Source organism: Eucyclogobius newberryi, unplaced genomic scaffold (assembly GCF_026437365.1).
Source record: "Eucyclogobius newberryi isolate DKJ021-1_F unplaced genomic scaffold, fEucNew1.0.hap1 SCAF_17, whole genome shotgun sequence".
In the NCBI taxonomy this organism is placed as follows: Eukaryota; Metazoa; Chordata; class Actinopteri; order Gobiiformes; family Gobiidae; genus Eucyclogobius; species Eucyclogobius newberryi.
In genome coordinates, this window is record NW_027315801.1 from 20,801,464 (window position 1) to 20,825,138 (window position 23,675).

The 23,675-nt window shown below is 39.8% G+C and overlaps 1 protein-coding gene across 2 annotated transcripts in view; it reads left to right on the forward strand.

Moving 5' to 3' along the window:
- The window catches only part of mgll (monoglyceride lipase), a 43,665-nt gene that overhangs the window by 2,654 nt on the left and 17,336 nt on the right, over positions 1 to 23,675 (forward strand). The window contains exon 2 of one of the 2 annotated variants that reach the window (XM_072449376.1): positions 6,108 to 6,228. In XM_072449376.1, the coding sequence (XP_072305477.1) occupies positions 6,116 to 6,228 (113 nt within the window). In that variant the 5' untranslated portion in view covers positions 6,108 to 6,115. Of the gene's footprint in view, positions 1 to 5,971; positions 6,229 to 23,675 lie in introns of those variants that run through there. The other variant, XM_072449375.1, reaches the window with a different exon arrangement.

Below are 23,675 nucleotides of genomic sequence, written 5' to 3' on the forward strand. Positions count from 1 at the left end.
TCCTCCCTTCTCTCTCACCCCCATTTCACAGTCAGCTGTCCTGTCTAATAGAGCCGACTGCCCTGTTGTCATAAGCTTAAGCCCTCAGAGGCAACTGTTGTTGTAATTTTGGGCGTTACAAAAATAAATTGAATTGAATTGAAATTAAGCAACCCAATATAAACATTTGCACTGCTCAAACATGCGCTGTGTAACTTTTAGGCTCGTCTATACGGAGTATGATAGCATTGCTTTGCCTCGCATGAACAGTATATCATTACACATATTTGTTGTTTTATTTAGTAAAACACCTGGAATTGAATAAATTGGAGAGGTTTAACCTCAAGCAGGTGGTGGACCCTCCACCACAAAAGTTACATAGTGCAAGTGGCACATCTGCTTTATTCATCTTTGAGCTTATTTTCCAAATTTTCCACCATTCATATTCAATAATTGACTTTATTATATTTAGCTTTTTAAAAAAAAATCTAAATCTATTCCTGGCCTCTTGTCCAATCATGGCTTTCAGCTTCCTGTTTATATCCTGTGAATGCGACATTTTGATGACTTTTTCAGTTAAAAATACATACCGTAATAATGTTTTCAAATGCAAATCACTATGCCAACGGTCCTATTTGCTTCTAATTCTAAATCTCATGGACATTACCTATATCTCTGTTAACGTCCAAATATGATTTTCTGATTGTGCCTCTAACAAACAGGACAGAGTTGTTACTGAGCTAAGTGTGATTGGCAAATGGTGGTGTTGGTGCAAACTGTACATCCCTGTGATTACCCTCTGATTGCACACTGCACACACACTGTACACACACTGTACACACACTGTACACACACACACTGCACACACACTGTACACACACTGCACACACACTGTACACACATTGTACACACACTGTACACACACACACTGCACACACACTGTACACACACTGCACACACTGTACACACACTGTACACACACTGTACACACACTGCACACACACTGTACACACACTGCACACACACTGTACACACACTGTACACACACTGCACACACACTGTACACACACTGTACACACACTGTACACACACACACTGCACACACACTGTACACACACTGCACACACACTGTACACACACTGTACACACTGTACACACACTGCGCACACACATTGCACACACTCTGTACACACACTGCACACACTGTACACACACTGCACACACTGTACACACACTGTACACACACACACTGCACACACACTGTACACACACTGCACACACACTGTACACACACTGTACACACTGTACACACACTGCGCACACACATTGCACACACTCTGTACACACACTGCACACACTGTACACACACTGCACACACTGTACACACACACACACACACACACACTGTACACACACACTGCACACACACTGTCTTATCCTGATGCAACCTCGTCGAGTCTGAACTTCCTCACAGCCTCAAATTCTCGCTGCGCTCCATGTCTCATTATGAACAGTTTGCATAAACAGTGTACAATCACTTAGACTTCTAAACCCTGTGGAGACAAGATGTTTTCTCCAGTTGCAGAAATGACAAAATGTATTGAGTAATGTTTCTAATGCGCAAGAAGGAGAAACATAATAATTGTAGTTTTTATTACCACTGGAGGGTTGCACTGACATTTGCTCGACTTACAAGCATCTATGGGTCGATGTAAACATTAGCATCTTGGAATACAACTATCTTAAATTGTTTGAGGGTTTGCACGGTTGTTAAATCTGTTGTTTTCACTCTGATTCTCCCTAAGAAATCTATGGAACACAATCATTATTATCATTACTACGAGCAAAGATGGGTGTTGCCCACCGAGAGTCTCATATTTGCCAAATTGTGATTAGCCAAACAAAAATCTATGTGAATGATGCTACTTGACAGACAGACGAGAAAAAGGTCCACCTCAAAGTGTTTAGTCCTTTTTTTACTTATTGATTATAGGCCAAAATATACAAAAAAATATACAGATCCTGACAAAATCCCTCCAAAGCCCTTGTCTAAATTGATTTTCTAAATGTCACGTGAATGCATAGTCTATACCGCGCTTCAAGCATTTTAATGTGCTGTATTTCAACCTTTGAATGATTTACTTCATGATTACAGAGCTGTATGCTTAATTCATCATATTTAATAATTTATTTTCTATATATATATGAGCCAACACGCTCTACAGATGTTTGATGTTTAATGTTTTCTGCTTTTTATCAAAAGTGTGCAATCCAATTCATGTATATTCAAGGGGGGCCTCCAATTTTCTGTCGACGGCCCTGGAGATAGTTCATTCATGGTTTATTTTTGGTTATAAAAAGCTATAAATGAATAGATTATTTCACGTTTATACTGTATTCTTTTGTAACATGTTTGTAACAGGTTTAGACAGTGTTTATGCAGTTTATAATGTGATGTTTTTGTCCTGGTTTAGGCGTTAAAGTATATTTTATTTGATCTATACTTGAAGTTGATTAAAATGTAAAGCTTTATGCGAGCTGATGGTGTGGAGTACACAGCTGAAGGATTAAGGTGCATATTTCAGGTTGATGGGGGAAACCGGAGTACCTGGGATAAGGGAAACCCGCCCATTCACAAAGAGAACGTTCCAGCTGCACACGGAAAGGCCCCGCCCGTCCTGACAATCAACTTGTTTATCATTGTGATGCATCTGTAGCTGAAAGAAGAGGAACTGTTGAAATGTCAATGTATTTCACACAAAAGGAGAAAGTACTTCATAATGACTAATGAAAGCAGTGGAGACATCGGGGGAGAATGTTTAGAAAATCCCCTTCTTGCGTGCAAATTAAATGATACACCACGCTATTTATTCTGTGTCACGATTACGGCTGAGCGAGTCCAACATAAACACACCCAGAGTTTAGGCAACGCGCCGGGGAATGTTTGAGCAATGTCACGGAAACATGACGTACTTTTGTAGCTTTTTGTCCCCACATTTTGTACATTTTTAGAAACAGGAACACGCGTCACATGCTCTCAACACTCAGCACATCCAAACGGATACAAAATCAATCATTCTCGAGCATGTAAGAATTAACTGTGTAACTTTGTTTTTCACTGCACATACAATTTTTCGGCAGAGGAGGAAAGTCAAATCATAAGTCAAATTTTAGAAAACAAACAAAAAGCGTGCAGTTTTTTTTCCCCACTTGAAATCTTTGCACATACGGTACAGACCAAAAGTTTGGACACACCTTCTCATTCAAAGAGTTTTCTTTATTTTCATGACTATGAAAATTGTAAATTCACACTGAAGGCATCAACACTATGAATTAACACCTGTCGAATTATATACTTAAAAAAAAGTGTGAAACAACTGAAAATATGTCTCATATTCTAGGTTCTTCAAAGTAGCCTCCTTTAGCTTTGATTACTTCTCCGCACGCTCTTGGGATTCTCTTAATGAGCTTCAAGAGGTCGTGACCTGAAACGATCTTCCAACAGTCTTGAAGGAGTTCCAGAGATGCTTAGCACTTGTTGGCTCTTTTGCATTCACTCTTCGGTGTGTGTCCAAACTTTTGGCCTGTACTGTATATAACATTTTCTCTATTGTATTACACCAGTTTCCATTTCCTGGAACAAGTTTAGCAGACAGTAGACGGGAGGGATTACTTTGTACATGTCCAAACCACCTTAATCTGGACACTTAAATCTCCAAACCGAGTCTAACCTTGTGAAAGTTATTGTACACAGGAGTGCGGTGGCGTGACACATTTCGTACCTCCTGAATCACAATATGCTTTTGTCGCCCCGGCGTTCGACCAAATCCCTAAGTGAATGAGAAAGGCTTGTACAGTCGCTCTGCAGAATAAATCCCCAGCTTTGGCCTGGCTTTAGCCCCATACAGTCTGTACAATGGGGGCGGGGCTACTATGGGCTGTGGGTGGGGCACTACTGAAAGAATAATGGAATAATGCTCTTATCTCAATAACGTGAGTCACTTTAATTCATTGTATACGCTGATGCAGAGACGTAATGTATGAGGTTAGCATCAGGCTAATGGAGTCATAACACAGGATATTCTGGCAAAGCATTTCTGCTCATTTGTCATGTAAACGATTAGAAACAATTAACATAAAGATCAGCCCTCAAATGACCACGCAGACGCCAAACTTTCCAATCCGGTTCTCAACAAGATTTTGATGGATTTTACTGATGGGTTTGTTGATATCTTATTCTGAGCCTGGTTTATTAAAGAGGACATATTCTAAAAGCCTAATCAAAGTTTTATTTCAATTGATTCGTGCATGTTTCTGTAATCTTGTGTTCGAGGCTTGAGTGCCCAGAAAATTCCTGTTTTCACCTACCCCTTATCCTCCTCGCTCACTTGTCTGTTATCTGTCTAGACTCTGTTTTATACGTCTTGGGTTCAAAAATGCCACATAGACAATTTTGAACTACTTTTATTAGTGAAACATTTCTAATTTTGTTTTCCCCGTATCAATAAATGAAATAAATCTAGTTTACTCAACACTAATTAGGATATCCAAACTCACCTCTGTAATTAACAAAATAATAACAATCTCATATATAAGAATCTAATAATCACTGTTGCCCTCCGAGACAACCGCTGTTGTGATTTTGGGCGTTACAAAAATAAATTGAATTGAATTAATATTAGCAATCTATGTATTTTTTAGATTGATATGTCTCAAATGAATGCAACTTTGCTCATTTTTCCCCTTAAAATATCTAAAATATTTAAAATGACTTGATGAAAAACTTAAAAAACGTAATTATTCCCCCATACATTTATGTAAATTACCGCAATCTAACTAAATTCAAGATTCAGAGGGAGAGCAAAGAGAGAGAGGGAGAGAAAGAGAGAGAGCAAAGAGAGAGAGAGGGAGAGAAAGAGAGAGGGAAAGAAAGAGAGAGAGCAAAGAGAGAGAGAGGGAGAGAAAGAGAGAGAGGGAAAGAAAGAGAGAGAGAGCAAAGAGAGAGAGAGGGAGAGAAAGAGAGAGAGGGAAAGAAAGAGAGAGAGCAAAGAGAGAGAGAGGGAGAGAAAGAGAGAGAGGGAAAGAAAGAGAGAGAGAGCAAAGAGAGAGAGAGGGAGAGAAAGAGAGAGAGGGAAAGAAAGAGAGAGAGAGAGCAAAGAGAGCGAGGGAGAGAAAGAGAGAGAGCAAAGAGAGAGAGAGGGAGAGAAAGAGAGATAGAGAGCAAAGAGCGAGAGGGACAGAAAGAGAGAGAGAGCAAAGAGAGAGGGAGATAAAGAGAGAGAGCAAAGAGAGAGAGAGAGAGCAAAGAGAGAGGGAGAGAGAGGGAGAGAGAAAGAGAGAGCAAAGAGAGAGAGGGAGAGAAAGAGAGAGAGGGAAAGAAAGAGAGAGAGAGCAAAGAGAGAGAGAGGGAGAGAAAGAGAGAGGGAAAGAAAGAGAGAGAGCAAAGAGAGAGAGAGGGAGAGAAAGAGAGAGAGGGAAAGAAAGAGAGAGAGAGCAAAGAGAGAGAGAGGGAGAGAAAGAGAGAGAGGGCAAAGAGAGAGGGAGATAAAGAGAGAGAGCAAAGAGAGAGAGAGAGCAAAGAGAGAGGGAGAGAGAGGGAGAGAGAAAGAGAAAAAGAGAGCAAAGAGAGAGGGAGAGCGAGAAAGAGAAAGAGCAAAAAGAGCAAAGCGATTAGGAGAGAAAGAGAGTGAAAAGAAGAGAGAGAAGGAGAGAGCAAAGAAAGAGAGAGAGGGAGAGAGAGAAGGATAGAGAGAGCGCATATGGCCGTGACGTCACCATAACAGAGCTGCGCGGCGCGTGCACGTGTGCTGAGCTCGCGCCTCTTTCTCGCCTCTTTCTGGTTGAAACGGAAACAAACCTGTTCTCTCGCTCTGCGATGTCTTTGCCTTGTGTGTACTTCCCATAGTTCCGCGCGCCTCCTCACTTCTCCTCCGCGCGCCTCCTCACTTGTCCGCGCGCCTCCTCACTTCTACTCACTTCTCCTCCTCTCCTCCTCTCCTCCTCCGCCATGCACGCTCTCACCGTGCTCTTGTGCGTGGTCGTGGCCGGGCTCGGGTGCCTGCTGTGCGGCGTGCCCTCGCTGCTGTCCCCGCACTCGTGGATCTCATGGCTGTTGTTGTCCCCCCCAGAGCCGTCCATGCCCGAGGCAAAGAGCCCGCAGGGAGTGGCGTACAGCGAGCTGCCGCACATCGTCAACGCGGACGGACTGCACCTGTTCTGCCGCTACTGGGAGCCCAGCGGCCCGCCCAGGTAAGAGCGCGGAGCCGGGGGACCGGGCCGGGGAGTGAGACGTCCTGTCATAGACCCCAAGGAATAAACTGTAAACTTAAGTGACCATCGGGTTTAAGCTGCTCTAAAACAATAGCTTTGGACCTCTGACTATAGAATAAGGTTTAACTTATTTAACCTAATACTTCTAGACTGTTGCTATTTCTAATCATGCCTACAACAACTTCTTTGTTTTAGGGTTGTCAAAAGTATCAGAAATCAGATACTACACGACGACTAACGACGAAAACTAGTATCCAAACTAAATACTTTCCTGAACAGTTTTAGAATGATCTTGAGGTTTTTTCAGCTCTAGTATAAGACAAAAAGGAAACATGACAAACATCCACCACATGGAAGAAGCTGGAGCCTTCACAAGGAACATTATGTGAACAGGGCAAAGTCATGAGGCAAGGGCAAAAATGGTGGTATTGTACTGGAGTTATAAAGCGTTTGAGGTGAAGTGTTTCATTCTCTGCACATGGACCAATCACATGATCCTCTGCTTCCTGTTTAATGTTTACACCAAAGTTGCCTTGGTAATAAGTGACCAGCTCCATCATAAAGAACTCAGGCTTTGACTTAAGCCATAACATTGTGACCTTTGTTAAAGATAAAGGGAACATATTATGCAAAATCCACTTGAAAGAGCTTATAACCGTGTAATAACAGTGTTTCCTCATTCGTTTACTCAAAGTTGTATTTTGATGGATTCATGTATGTTTGAGTATTAGTGTTCACCTACCACCTATCCCCGCCCACATCCCTGTACTTAGTATCCGAGTGATAAATATAGAGTTCTACAATGTCACAAGCCACTTTTTAAAAATAAAAACAAATCAAATGATGATATATTTATGTTATAGTTCAATACGTAGTACCTGAAAAAAAGCATAATTTGTCTCAAACGAAGATTGTGTTTGTCACGTCTGAGGATAAAAAGTACTGTACTATCCAGATCATAAGTCACTCCAGCAAAAAAATGGATAATAGAGAAGAAAAAAACACATATAAGTCGCACTGGAGTATAAGTCATTTTTGGGGGAAATGTATTTGATAAAATCCAAGACCAAGAACAGACATTTAATCTTGAAATGCAGTTTAAAATAATAACAGATTAGAGAACATGGTGAATAGGTGTACGTATGCTAACGCTAACACCTTCAGCTACATGACGCACAGACAACAAACTGTGGTAAGTGTCTGGTGTGTTAACGTTACATATTAACAGTTATTCAGATAACTATAGCATAAAGAACATGCTAACACGTTTACCAAAGCATCAGTTTTACCCCAAATCACTAAATCTATTGAATTCTTCTTCCTCTGTGTCACTTCTAAATAGCAGTGTCCGGTCACGGCTAAAGCACATGCATCCACACTGAGTTCAGTTACAGTCCTGCGCTGAAGAGAAAGCTGCGTTCATATCTCATACGTCGTCCTTGTTGAAGACTTTGGTTTGGTCCTGTCCTAGTCCTGGTTTAGTTCTGGTCCAGGTTTAGTTCCAGGATTAGTCTTGGTTTAGTCCCAATGTTTGATGCAGTGTTTGCGAAAGTGTGAAGTCAGCCTCAACGTTGTTTTGAGTAGTTTTGGCTATATAAATCGCATCAGCCAAAAAATGCATAATAGAGAAGAAAAAAACATATACAAGTTGCACTGGAGTATGAAATGCGGTTGCAAGTGTCAAAATAACAAATAATATCACATATAAGTTGCTTCGGAGTATAAGTATATACGAATAAAGTCGCACTCCGGCCAAAACTATGAAAAAAGGTGCTACTTATAGTCCGGAAAATACATTACTGCGCGTTTTACTCTGCACAATTAATCACAACCTCGGTGTCACTTCTAAACAGCTCTGCAAACTCTCGAGGTCGAGGAAGTGCAGGTTCTTCTTCTGCGTCGCTTAGAGCCTAGAGCGCCCTCTTGCGGTTGTCAGTGTGAAAATAACGAAAAATATTACATATGAGTCGCTCCGGTACAGTATAAGTCACACCTTTTTACATAATTTTGGCCGTGGTTTAAAATATGGTATTGTCCTGGTTGGGTGTTCCTGTTCCGCTGGTGAACAGGTTGTGCAGGTCTGTGTTCCTTCACTCGCTGCAGTTTGGTGAGTATTTGGTGAAGTTCTCGCCTCTATTAGAGCTGTGTTTGGTTGCCAGTAGACCAGGGTTATTTCTGGATGACTGTAGCTATATAACAAAGGTGCTGTAACTTTCAAGTTATAGACAACTTTGGTATCATTTTGGCTTGTTGTGAATTTCCATCTTACACGTTTGTTCCTCCGCTTACATAGATTGTGTTCATGAGATGCATAAATGACCAAAAGGTTATGTTCATTGTTACTGGCTGTAGATGCAATTATTAATATTAGAGCTAAACCAATTTAACGGGCTGATATTTGCAACTTTTCACATATCGGCTATTGGCCTTGAAGCTACATGGTGCTTTACCTCATGAAGATGACACTAGCTGCACAAAATGTCCCACTACTGCTCCGCTGCGTCCATGTCCACCAAATAGCGATTTATTCTAAAGCAGAAGTGCCGATAACAGATAACGTGCTTAAAGGTGCCATAACATGCTTTTTTTCACGTTTCGTAGTCTATCCTAAGTGTATAATTGATAATAATAAGGGTTGTGCAACACCCTTAACAGAATAGTTTAGAAATATCACCCATACCTTGGACCCCCTCACTAACCCGAAAATGCAAACGGCTTGGTTTGATATTCGCCCCCACCCTTGCGAAGAGCGATCTGGCTCCCCCGCCCAACCCGTGACGTAGTCTCAGAGCGCGTGTGTGCCCCGCCCACCCGTGACGTAGCCCCCACAGCTGTCTGCTCCGCGCTGCGCCGCTCCGCTCGACTGAGTGAGAAACGATAGAACCTTCAGCTCAACACTACTTTGAGACTAAATAAATCTGGAGAACAGATATATCTATAGATCTATATATATATATATATATATAGATCTATAGATATAAAAGTCTCATGTCCATCGCGCTCTTATTTCCTGGTTTTTCGGTATCGGATAGAAATTCTCTCCGTTTATTTTCCCGGTTGCTGCATCAACTGCCACATAAACCTTCACCATTGTGATAATAGTAAAGAGTGCGATATCATTAATGAAGTTTTGGGCCTCTTTGAGCCGTGTGTCGTCGTAAATCGAAGCAGAAAAACTCCGGGGCTTGTATGGGGAGACGAGCCTGCAGCAGCGCGGAGCCGGGGGGAAGGGGGCGGGAGGCGGCAGATGGGAGGCGGGAGGGGGAGGGTGAGGGGGGATGATGACGCGTGCAGGAAATAGTGTGTAATATAGCTAAACACTGCAGGAATCAAAAAAATACTCTGGGTACATATATGAAGCACAAATAGCAATGTAAGAAGGTTAAAAGCTCCGAAAAGTCGATTTTGCATGTTATGGGACCTTTAATGAGGTCGCTCTTTAGCTCTCACGCGAGGGATTTCACACGTTTTCCCAACCACAAGAGTAATTTAGCGTTAAAACAGTTGAACAAGTCCATGACACTTTCCTCCTGGTGCTGTCTCAGTTATAGACGTGATCCACACTCAAGTCAGACGGCGGCAGAGTGGCAGAGCTGACCTGAGCGGCGAACACGTGGGATGTGGAACTGCCCTCAGTCACTATAACGACGGTGGAGGTCATGGAGTGCAGCTGCATGTAGTGGAATCAGCGCGCTATAGATTTGCAGTGAGACAGGGTTGTGTGGAGGGCCTTCTCCAGAAAGAAAACTGAAGAAAAGCTTTAAACATGAACTGCTTGTCTGCACAGCGTAGACTGTAGCCAAAAGTACTTCATGTGTGTGAAGGTCTTGCTCTTTGTTTCCCTGTAAAGCTCCTGTGTTCTCTGAGCCGTCCCTGCTGCCTCTGTGCTTAGCCTTCAACCTGAAAATTCAAATCCCCCGGGACACGTAATATATGTTGTCCGTGTTATTGTGAACAGAAAACGTCTTTCTTCTAGTTTTTACCCTTCCACAGAAGCACACTTTTCCTCCTTCCTCCATTCCTTCCTCCCTTCCTCCTTTCCTCCTTTGCTCCCTTCCTCTGGGCTGCAGTGATTTGAAGTGCAGTGATTGTGTCAGTTTTATTTGTGGAGCGTCTTTCATAAGATCATTAAAAGATCTTCACAGGTTAAAGCAACAACAATAACAAACTGTAAAACAGATAATAATAATGAAAATATGCAGGAATAACAAGAAGAATAATCATGAAGTCATATAGATTATAAATACTCAGAACGCCTGTCTAAACAGGAGGGCTTTCATACTCTTTTTATAAATGGTGATGGACTCAGGAGGGAGTGAGTTCCAGAGTCTGGTGGGACTCTCAAAAGCCCACTCACCCTGGTTTGGAGTTTGTAGTACGTTTTGTAGCACAGTTCATTCGCATATTTAAACACAAATGCCCTCCTATTGTCCTGTTGGTTTTATTATAATTACAACACGAGTCATTCTACATCATTTGGCTCAAGTCAAAGTCAAGTCTCAAGTCACAAAGGGAAAGTCCAGTCTTTTTGGAACATTAGTTAAGTATAAATTAATGCATCTGCCCCCCCTGCTCTCGAGGTAGAGTTTAACCACTTTTCACTATAAACCATTTACATAATAAAACAATGAAACAAACATATTTTATATTTATATATATAAATGTGGATTTCCCTTTTCAAATGTTGACATTTCCTCTGCATATTGGAAAAAACAACAGAAGTCCAGATGTTGGAAAAACAGAGTCCAGATGTTACATTCTACAATGGAACTGCTGTAAGAATGAGTTTCTAACAAAAACAAGACTCTATCAGGAGCCAGGTACATCCAAGTTTTTTGGGCAAAAATTCTTCAGAACTGAAAGACAATTCTTCCCAGAACACATTTCATCAAGGGGAATAAAATAGCAGTTTAGAATAGGAGACGGGAGCGACCGGTGGAACAGGCTAACCACTCCCGCATCAACCAACATGAATTACCGGTCATAGAAATCCCTGTACATTAACACTCCTCCAGGACGGGTTAAAAGCATTTACTGTGCTTTCTATTGGAGAGATAATGAAAGCAAATATCGACTTGTGGCTGGGTCCATCACTTTCAACAACATTGTGCTCGAAACATATTTCATAACAGGCGTTTATAATGAGATTAAGTCTATATCGATCAGCCGTAACGTTATGATCACCGGCAGATTAATGGTTTATCCTGACATCTGGTTTCATCATGGGATTGTTGAGCAGTATCATGTGGCCAAGGATCACATGGTTCCTCGCAAAATGACAAAAAGAATATGAGGGAGCTAGAGATTCAGTCATTATTATTATTTAACCAGGGGGGAAAAAAAGCTGAAATTACTTTTTCAAAGTTGGGCCAAAGATCATGTGCGCACAAATAAAACATTGTAAGAGATTAAAGCAGGACTAGTATTTAAAAACAAAATTTGTAATGGAAACCAGTGTTCCAAGCTGAGGGAGCAGCATAACAGAGTGCTCAATTGCCCAAATCAGCTCCCACTCGAGGGACAAACAAATAATACATGTCACATCTTTTGTTTGTGTTTTGGAAATTAATATTGAAAGCCTTTTTATTTGACATTATAAATTCTAATGGAAAACTGAGATTTATCTATATATGAGGAGAAAATTGTGATGCATTTATTTAGATTTAGATTGATTGAAGATTGACAACATTACATTCTAATACTAAAACGTGTCAATCACAACGTCAGGAAAAGGATTAAACATTCATATAAAATTTGCAGTAGATATACTTCAACTATACTTCGGATAAGCAACAAAATTGGTTCCAAAATATGGATACACAAAACAAATGTATTAAACGTATTACTATACTAATAATGTAATCTAAATTCAATGCATTATCAGTTCAGTACAATATCTGTATACTGTTTTTTTTTTTCTATATTGGGTAGTAAGATGGGAACAGAACGCGTTGGAACTGAAAATGTTAAATATTTAAGACTTGAGTTTGATAAAAGTGATGACAGACGGCTGCAGCTCTTCATGGATGATGTGCGATGGTAACGACGCTTTTGTGCATTAGCTGAAGGCCAAACACAAGTCTGCGTGTGTGTTAACCACAGTGTCGTCCCATCTCATTATCACACTGTAATTATTGAAATGAGCTGTTGTCGCGGCAACCAGAAACACTTCTCGCGGGTCATGACCTCATTAACTTCAGGCCAGCTCCAGCAGCAGCAGATCTGGAAAACAAGTCAAGACTCCTGACTTGGAAATGTGTTTAAACTATTATATGCTACTAACATTTATAAGTGAGCAAATTAATTTTTAGTCATTTAGCTCGTATAGGCTATAGCAACACATTTATTCAAAACTTAATTGACTAATCATGACGACTATGAAAGATAATCATAGTCATATTTTGATCATTATAACCATTCTCTGACCTATTCAAACTCTAAAACACATACATAATACCTTTTACAACAAAGACAGCTGCATTATTAAATCAAAATGTCAAAAAAAGAATAAATCATTCATGATTAGTATAAACAATACACTGTGGAAGTTAGAATAAGCAGACGAGAGGAACGTTTCAGTCTCTTCTTTATTAACCTCCATCAACCTGTGCAACAACAATCACCTTAAATACCTTCACCCCTCTAACACTTCCTTCACCCTTTCACAATAAGATACGTTTTGTGTGTGAGACATAATAATACAGGTTCGCCATAACACTTTATTAGTATGAATATTTTCTATATCTAGAAGCCTTCAGCTGCTATATTTCAACCTTTTATTTTATAATTGTTTTGAATTTGTTTAGTGTTTATTTGAAGGAACATTGTACCGAGACATTAACGTGCATACGACAGATTTTCTAATTATTACGTTGTTTGGTAGTTCCTGTGGTTAATCTTTATCAGAGTTTTGCGTCGCAGAGTTCTAAAACAGAATCCACCTGTCTAGGTCACCAATAAACCCTTTTTTAAATTACAGTTTAAACAGTTTAAAAAGTGTTATCAAGTATTATTAGTTGGTTTTGGGCCATTGTTTGTATTATGGTTGCTAAGTAATAGTTGTGGGAATTACCTCTACTTATTACTATTTATATACCGGTATATAGGAAGTAACATTATAAATATCACCGTAAGTGTCAAGTTTTGGGCCATATTTCTTTTGGGTAAAATTTTAAATATAATCATGTTATCTATGTTTTAGTGAAATGCGTTGTCTAATATTTCATATGCACTTAAAGCTCATAAAAACATAGCTGTTTTGCATCAGATTAGAGCTAAATATTGTAGCTTGTTTCCAACTGCAGTCCGTGATATGCACAAATGAATTATACAAATGCAATTACACCCAGTAACTCCATTCTGACCCACACACGTCACACATGTTCAATATAACCACGCATCACAATCTGCAATGACACAATCACAAAATCCTTTATAAAGTGGACATTAACCTGCCATTTTCAGCATTTCACTATGACAACCATTCATAGATCACAAATCACAATTAATATATTGTAATATCTTGAAAAGCATTATTTTTTTTACAACCAAAATATACAAACATGCACGTTATAAAACAACAAACTCTAATTATGTGCACTTTTCTTTTGGTTTAACTAACCAAGAAATGAAATCATCCATGAGAATTAAATATTAAAGAGCCCATACCTGAATCATATTTCCTTTACATTTTTTAAAAAGTATTTGTTACTTTGTTACAAAAGTATAGTTGGACTTTAGGGGGAGAGAAGGGACTAAGTGGGCGGAGCTAGCAGTTTAATTCTGAACTATAGGCCTACATGGTATTGAGTATAGGCCTGTATGAATAAGACAAGACACAAATTCCAAACATTTTTAGTGTAATCAAGTATTCAAGTATTATTATAGAACTACTCCTTGAAGTATATGTATATTTAAGTAAAACTGTCTCATTTCATCGCCTTGATGGCATGAAATGAGGTCATCAAACAGGTCTTCTTCTCTGTGCTGAAGGTTTGTTTGCGCCTGGTGGTGCACAGTCTGCTTGTCAGTCCAGATGATGGAGACTCATGAGTCACTTATGAATATGTAATAGATGCACAAATTAGAACATGCTACATAGCTACATTTTGAACATGCACAAAAATGTTAATTAAAGGTTACTCGAAAACTAAGCGAAAACAAAAATTAAGTTAATTAGGACAGAATTGTGTTTATGTCTACCTCCAATGAGCCAGATACATAACCAGATGTCAAGGACAATAATCCATCACCCAAGGCATTAGGATAGAATATTTTATAACAATTAATTGGAAAGATAGTAGCAATAATGGTTCTACAGACCACAGACTGACTGACGGGGGTTTGACAAGAGTGCATGAGATTAATATCTGATTTTTGGGCTGTAAGACTATGTACATTATATTCAAACCACTTAATCTGGTGTGAGTAGTCAGAGAAACCGTGAGCAGGAAGAAATCAGATTGCTTGTTTTCTTATTATAATCGTATAACTCCATAAATCTGATGATAAAACAGATTTTGAGTGTAACCACGGCGGAGACCACATGCAATAGTGAGGATCAGAGCAGGTCTCAGCAGTGGTCAGTGGCAGCTCTTGCATAAGGCTCTAAATCTGCACCACACACAGTCTATTTAAAGACTGACCTCCGGGGGAACTAGGAACTAGGACTGAGTCTACATTGGACTGAACAATCAGGATGGAATGGGAGGTCATGTCCAACTGTAGGCTACCAAAAAAGGCATCGGTATTCAACAGGGACGCACCAATATACTGTATGTCGGCCCTGTATTGGTATTTGCCAATATAAACATGTTATAATATTGATATAGGCCAAAAGCACGGACACCAGTCTGCTGTTATTGTGCTCCAGTAATTAAACCTGTCATCCATTTACAGATGAAGGGAAGAAAACTGCTTGGTGCTGTTATATTCTAACAGAGCACATGTTTAACTTTTATCCAATTTTACTCTAATTCAAAAGACCCAGAAAAGACTAAGCTGTTGGAACTGTTTTAGACAATACATATCAGGAAATAAATGTGCAACTGATTCACCTGTGACATTATATGAGTGATTTTCCTGCTAAATGATGACTTGAGTTAGTTTGTGTGTTTAAAAGGAGGATGGAACGCTGTGTGTGTGAGCAGTGTGCAGAGGCAGAGGAAAAAGAAGAGACACTCGTGCTTTTACAGGAGGAAACAGAAAATTCACAGATTGGGAAAGTGTGAAGGCTAATTTTATACTAATGAAGAGTGAGCAAATTATTGGCTGAATTGGCTATAATGAGAAGCACAATTCAGGCCATATTTTAGCACGTTAAACCAGTGTACGCAGACCTCAGAGAGCCATATTGGAGCATGTGAAGGACTGTTTTGGGCAGAGTTTCAGTGGCTAGCGGAGTGGGCATAGACAGAAGAGCAGAGAGAGGAGCTGCCAGGACTAAAGCTGTGAAAATGGGTCACTTTGGTAAATATTGATCTGCACCGCTTCCAAGCATCTGTTTTAGAAGAACACAGTTTGACTTTTTCGGTCCACCTCCACTCTTCTCAACCATTACGGATTCTCCCACACACAAAGCCTTTGTGAATTTTTGAGGTTCGGATAATTTCAATTTTCTATTTGTTGGTTTTGAAATAGTTTGAAGTCAACGTAATCTTGATTAATCTCTACATTTTTCTGTTACATAGATCTAGTTTTCTGATTTGATTAAAACAGCAACCCTTTTAGTCGCTGTGTCTGACCTTTACCTCCGCCTTTCACCAGCATATGTTTCATTATGAACCAATTGTTTTAGCAACATTGTTTTGTGTTTTTCCAGATCATTAGGACAGATTCACCTTTACTTGTTTTTACACGCTACTGTAGTTATACACCATGAATGCCAGTGCTATTGCCCGACTGGCTAAGACTACACACTAACTCTGTATTGTATCTTGTTTCCATGATTTCTGATTGATTTGGCGTGATTGATTGGTGTCTTGACCGATCAGAGAAACACGTGGTCTATCCGTGCATTCACTTATTCAGGGCCAGGTCGCCGAGGTTGCAGACTTCCCTCTCACGCTTTCTCCATCTCCAGAATGCATCCGGAACAGATGCTGAGCTCCTCACCCTAACTCCACTGCTTGTATCTGCGATCTCGTCCTTTCGGTCATTACCCAAAGCTCATGAGCCCATAGGTGAGGAACGTAGATTGACCGGTAAATCGAGAGCTTTGCCTTTCGTCTCAGCTCCTTCTTCATCACAACAGTCCAATGCAGCGACCGCATCACTGCAAACGCTGCACTGATCCGCCCGGCAATCTCAGGTTCTATCCTTCCCTCACTCGTGAACAAGACCCCGAGATACTTGAACTCCTCCACTTGATGACAACACCGTCTGCAAACAGCAGAGATGAGATCCTGTGGTCCCCAAACCGGAAACACTCCGATCACTGACTGCACCTAGAAAGCCCTGGTGGACACATGGCCCGTTCATATAAAAACATAAAGTTCAGCTAAGAATAAAAAGTGATGATGCGATGATTTAAAAATGTGTTGGTCTTTATGGTCTGGTTCTAGAACAGAAAGTATGAGGAACTGGCTCACCAGGCAACCAAGGTCAAGAAGTACTTTGCAAAACCAAAACTTTGCATACTTTGTGGACTTTCAGATTGAAATTGTATGTCAAAAGGTCATCCTTTGAAAAGAATGAGAAAATCTACGACAAATTGAGAATACTTGAATTGAAAAGACTAAACAAACCACAGAGTTCAGCTGCTAAATTCTCTTTGATTCCATTCACATAGAGAGGTGTGAGAGGTGGTTCTGCTTCTCTCTGTGTCTTAAGTCGAGCTCGGGTCAGGTAGACGGGGGTATATTTGAACGAGGTGAGAGTTGAGTGGGTGAAAGGTTGGCATGTTGTGGGAAAAACACTTATGTAAATGTTAGTTTTGCTCCGAGTTGAACCTGAATCATCTGAACGGAAGCTTGTGCCCGCATTATGGACTCTTGGTGTAGGACATAAACGAGGACGAACTTTTATCTAATTACTTCAACAGATTACGGTTCCTTTTGTTCTCTTAACAGCGCAATATGTTTCTTATCTCCCTCACTCAATCACAGATGCAAACCTTAATAAAAAACACGCTCTCTATTTGTCTCCAGATGTTTTCAGAAGTTCGCACTAAACCATAACTCACTTTTATGGCCCGCTTGCATGTTAAGACACAAACATCTTTCTCTGATCATTTTTTAAAACTGATTTTCTTACATGTCGAGAGGCCTCTGATCTGGTTCCAGTTTTTTCCCCTGGAGTGAGCAGAACATGTGGCAGTGTCGGCGTGAAATCAGACACACATTTGGATCTGAGGACAACCTGAAGGACTTAGGGGCGGGGCTTCACTCCAGATCACAGAGAGGAATTTGAGGGATAATTTCAAGATCTGGCAACGCGAGCAACGAGACTTAACTCGAATGTAGTCATCTGTATAAAGTAGTGTTTTAATAATTGAATGTAATCAAAGTGCTTAGCTCAGTGTCGGGTACTGCACCTGCTTCACATTAGTTTAGAATGTTGTTTTGTTTTTCTAAAGAGGAACAGGAAAGTAGCCCATGTTTCAAACTTCTTCCTTAAATCTTTTACAATCTTTGATCTTTAAGACCGTTCTCTGTATAGAAACACTTTCTGTCTGAAAACTCCTCTATACTAGTACAGAAGTCACTATTTATGTTGATTAGTTTGGATTTCAGTTCAGTAACGTGTGCAGCAAAACAATTTGTTCAAAAGAAAGTTTCAGTTTTTTCATACCTCTGGCCAATTGAAAACACATTTTCTAAAATCTCTGTTTTTTTAGTTTATAATATTTTGAAACTTAGTTACAGGTATGCTAAAAAAGAATTTGAAACTTAACTGAAATAGTAGCGGTATGAAAACAGGTCCGATACCCCAATGTGGCCCTCAGGTGAAAAAGCCCACCACTGGACTAAACTATATCGAATATACTTTTATTTCAATTACATTTAAACAGACAAGATAAAATAAATGTATTAGGAACATTTATAGGAATAAATAAGAATACCAGATCCCTGCATCCTGTCTGTAGTTGTGCTGGTTAAAGCTGAATATCCTCCACAGGAAGTTTGTAAATGTACAGGCACTTACAGATAATGAGACAGAAGCTGCTGAGTTCAGTCTATAGTGTGTTTACTAGCTCACATGTGGTAGTGAGTACTATGTGGTAACTTCTGCTTCTTGATACTTAATTCACATTTAGTTTCAAAGGGACAAGTCAATGTTTCAATCTTGGAAATGTCCAATGTTGTTTCAATCCGGTCTTTGACAGTTTTGCCCTTCCTGTTCTCCAATTTCTTGTTATTAGATTATTTGCTGCATCCAAAAGTACACTCCACAGGTATCCATCAGTGGTATCCATTGTTTGAGTTTTACATCTGAGATACATTGTTTTAATGTCAAATGGATCGCCAATATTGAAGACAAACTGCACCATTAATCCCAGTCCAGTATTTATGAATAATAGGCCAGTTCCAAAACGCATGATATCGATGTGCCACAGCTTCTCCCCGACTAAACTGTTGAAAGCCAGAATCAGAATGGCCTCCTGTGACTTGAACGTCTTATTTTCTCTCTCCAAACTCACTCTGAATACTCGCAAATATTCACTGTAAAAGGTCATCTTGTTGACAATAGCCGTGCTGCTAACTTGTCAATTCAACATGCTTCACTCCCCGCCGTTGCCAGCAGAGGGCCATCAGACATCCTCTTTTTTACAGATTACGATACATGTTTCTCCTCGCATATAACTTACACATACCTATATATTTAAACATCTATTTTATCTCCAGTCCCTCTCTTGTCGGCACGTTGAGGTAATAATCTTGTGTGATGAATGCCGAGCTGCAGCTGACAGTGATGAATGGCGAGCACTCACGTCTTTATAAACTCCGCTCGATCTCTGTCGGCGCGAGATACGGAGGATGCCTCTGTTTCCATGGCGACCGCATCCCGCTCCTCATCATCACTTTGTTCAGTCACAACACAGACCACAGCACTCGGTTAGAAATGCTTCGGGGAGAAACAATCTGTCAATTTCAAGAGAAAATTAGTTCCGACCACGACGTAAACCAAGTGGACCGCGACGGAGATAAGACCTAATCAGAGTTGATCAGGAGTAAACAAGAACTAAACCAGGACAAAATACGTTACCCAGATACTAATTGATAGGGCTGGATTCAGTCAGGCCTTATCGTCAAGGATATGCTTCGATTTTCTTAATGAAGAGGTCTACAGCCAATCCGCTGTCAGTAAAAGCACGTGATTTAGAGCAGCGTTTGGACTTTGGAGGAATAAATTTGGTCTTTGGTCTTGTTTATGTACGTAAAAGCTATATGTAAAAGGCAGTTTTTATTTTGTTTTAAGAAGGAACAAATACTAAATTATTGAAAGATAAATTGATCTTTTCCTGTCATAGGCTCTGTTTTCCCTCAGCCCCAGAAAGTCAGAACAGAAAATGGGACGGAGTTTGATCTTTCCTGAATAGTTTTTGAATCATCTTGATTAGGGCTGCAACAATTACTCAATTAAACAACTACTTGTGATTACTGATCATAGTTGTATTTTGATCATCTTAATTGTTATCTGGACAACACAGACTCAAAAAGAGCTACAAAAAGTTTTTACAACAGTGGCATTTTTAAATCAAAATGTCAATAATACACTGCCTTCATCGGTATTTCTATCTTTTTGTTGTTAAAAATGTATTTATGTATTTAAAAAGTCTAGAAATACTTGTTTGACTCGTCTAAATTGACTATAGAAAAAATAATCGCGAACTAGTCGACAACTAAAATATTTGTGAGTGACAGCCCTGCGCTCGATCTATATCAGAACTAATATAAAACCACAAGATTTCAAGAAATCAAATTGTTTATAGAATATTGAGCCTTTAACTTTGTAGCATAAATCAAGTTACACATTAGTGTCATGACAACACAACCAGGGACAAAGCCAGGATTCAAACAAGCCGTAAACTCGGACTAGGCCAGGAATTTGCTTGGACTAAAACATTACAACAGGAAGCGTTTGCACAACCTGCTTCTCCTTTGATACTTCAGAGAGACCGTTCTTGCAAGTATTTTTTCAAGTGTTCTTTTCAATCCAACACAACAATGGAGAACAAATGACCTGAATCACAAATCACATTTCATGGACGGGAGGAGATACTGAAAACCAGATGACAAACATTTCCAATCGCTGCTTCAAATGGATCGCTTTGGCCCATTATTTGATTCAATATTACGTAGTAGAACAAATATTTCCCGGGAAAGCAATGACAACAGCAGTGGACTCTCTATCCGCAAACATCCAACATGGCAGTGCCGTGGATTTGACCTCCGAAACTGTTTCACGATAGCACAGACGGGAAACGTAGGGAGTGGGTGAAAGTTAAAGAGCGTAATAGGAGCAATGATTGACAGGCCGCGGGTTCGTGTTCGAAGGACGTACAAACTTGGACTAGGTGAAGTATAAATATGAGAATGAGGTGAGAGACGGAGAGCAGTTCCGATTGGGCTAACGGAGTGTGAAAAGTGGCGTGAAGTAGAATAAACTTCTGATTAAATTGAGGCTAAATTCTGACCCAATCTTGGACTAGACCTGAAGTGTCATTTATAGAACGTTACATGGAACTTTTACTACACGTGTGCATACGGACAAAACCGTATTTTCCAAACTATAAGTCGCACCAGCCAAAAAATGCATAATAGAGAAGAAAAAAAATATCTGAGTTGCACTGGAGTATGAAATGCAGTTGCAAGTGTGAAAATAACAAATAATATCACATATAAGTTTCTCTGGAGTATAAGTATAAGTATATAAGTATAAATATAAGGATAAGTTGCACCAAAACTATGAAAACTGCGACTCCGGAAAATACGGTATGTGAAATCCAGGCAGTAAGAACGATGCTTCTATCCAGTCCTTTTCCATGAGAATTACAGCATCACCCTGTAATCCAAGAGCTGTAACTTCACCCATTATTGCTTTGAATTATTATTTATAATGTAAAATGCATGGCAGATTGGTGACGTTATAACATAATTCTCCAGAGGACGAGAAAGCAAGTACGGTACATATAAAGTTATCTTTGACGCAGCAATAAAAAGTGCACAGAGTATTAGTAAAAACCCCACTAACGTCACAAACTCACACTTTATTTGATTTCGACTACATTTCCTTTTAATCAATGGATATTTGTCCGTGATTCGATAAAGTCACATCAAAATCAAAGTCCTTTCTATGTCATGTTCTCGTGCAAGCTGCAAAATATGTACGCATGAATTGTAACTACAGCAACCCAAGTCAAATATGTTCATGTTTCTAAGCACCTTTGGAAATATGTAGTGTACACTGTTACGCTGTGTACTGTCTGTACTACAATTATCCAAACAGGAGCACTCTGGTTCTGTCTGACCTCAGATCTTTCACGTTGAACTCATTTAAGCCCGTTTACTGCCCTCTCCACTCTGCAGTTATCGTCTGCTGTCACTTCCTGTCTGGACTTCCAGTGTTTCTCTCAAATACAGGCTTTAGACGTGCAATTTACCTCAATATGTAATTTTTATGTTCGAGTGGTCACAACACCGAGTTCAAACTACTAACTCAGTTCATTTTAGCGCTGACTGAATCAACATATGCAGCTTCCTCTCAACTTAAAGAAGACGTTATGCTTTTTCATGTATTAAGTATTGAATTGCATAAGAAGATCATCGTTTTAACATTTTATTCAGTATAAATGTTCCAAAACGGCGTAGTAATAGAAACAGAACCCCTCATGGATCACTCGGAGTCCAGGAACTTGTACCTTGTAGTAGGCGCAATTATTTGGGATGGGGGGTGGGTGAAAAGAGGGATTCTGTGAGCACTCGAGCCTCAGTAATACAGGATTAGCCAAACATGCAGGAATCAGCGTTGAGTGCGTTGATGAGGAAACACTGTCGCAAACAAGGCTAAAATATCACACGGTTGAATTAGCATAATGTGTTATTTTAAAAGTGTTTGTAGTGAAGGCAATGTAAGCAAGTAAAGTGGGGAAATGATTACAATGAGTCAATTGGTGTTTTTTTTTCTTCCTTTCCCCGGGATTAGCGCTCCTGTTGTCTTTGGTTTGACCCTCTTCAATCCTTGCTCTGAGTGGGCCGATTCATTGAGGATTCTGTGGGAGACTAGAAGGACGGAGGTTCTCATGAGCTCGGAGAGGAAACTAAACTTACATTACACGTCCCCAAATGTCTTAACCTCTGACCTTTTCCCAAACCTAACCCTAATCCCGACAAATCCTGATTGTGACATAATATATCGGCAAAAATAAACATTTGGTAAGAAAATGCACAAAACAACAACAACCGCATCAGCCCGGAAACTAAAGCCCACATTTTTAGGGACTCACGACACAAAACGGGGCAAAACGTGAGCCACTCCATGGATCTAGAACTGTTAACCGAAACAGAAACCCTTCTGGTGTTTTCAAACAGAATGTCTGTATTCTATAGGCTGGTACGGTTCCATTCGCTGGCTCCGCGGCATTTTCAACGGGAGGGTTAGAGTTAGCCACCAAATCCGCAAACTGTGAACAACCTGGGCTGTCACAGTGATTGACAACAACTCAAGCACACAGAGCCTCAATGGAAAAGTGCAGTTTTGCTTTAGTTTTTTGACGATTCGCCCAGAAATGAGCATAAATTCCAACAAACATTTACATCTAACATTATGTCGGACAGTAACAGTTTGACCTTACTACAAATGCAACATAAATTAGTGATACTTAACCAATTTTCTGCACTACAAACAACAATATGTATGTTTTTTTAATTTGCTGCCTCATTAAAGTGAAAGAGATAGAACGTTTGTATCTGTACTGGGCTATTCTGAACTTGCCAGTCATTAGTACTGAGCTATCTTAAAGTTACTGGCATTTGATAGGTTTTTGGGGCGACTGCTGATTCAGTGCTGGACATTTTTATAGCTGTGTGGAATTGATGTTGCGTTCACTGCAGTCAGTAAACGTCTTACATTGGCACAAAGAGCGGACTGAGAGTGAACTGATGTAGCCTCTGCAGCCTCCAGATCTGTACAGTGACAAACAAAGACGTCTTTTCACTCGCTCTACACAAAGGACAAGACATTCTCATCCTCATTCAGGGCCATAAAACCAAGTTCACTTTTAAAATACCAAGTGTCCCAAGTATTGAGTATAGTATGGAAATCTAGAAAAAGTCTGCAATGTATGTATGTATGTATGTATGTATGTGCAGTAAAGGCAACAATAAAAAAATACACAATTATTAATTTACTGACCCTTTGGTTAGTAAATTAATAATTGTGTATTTTTTTTTTTTTTTGGTGTTGTTTTTTTATTCTTTGCCATT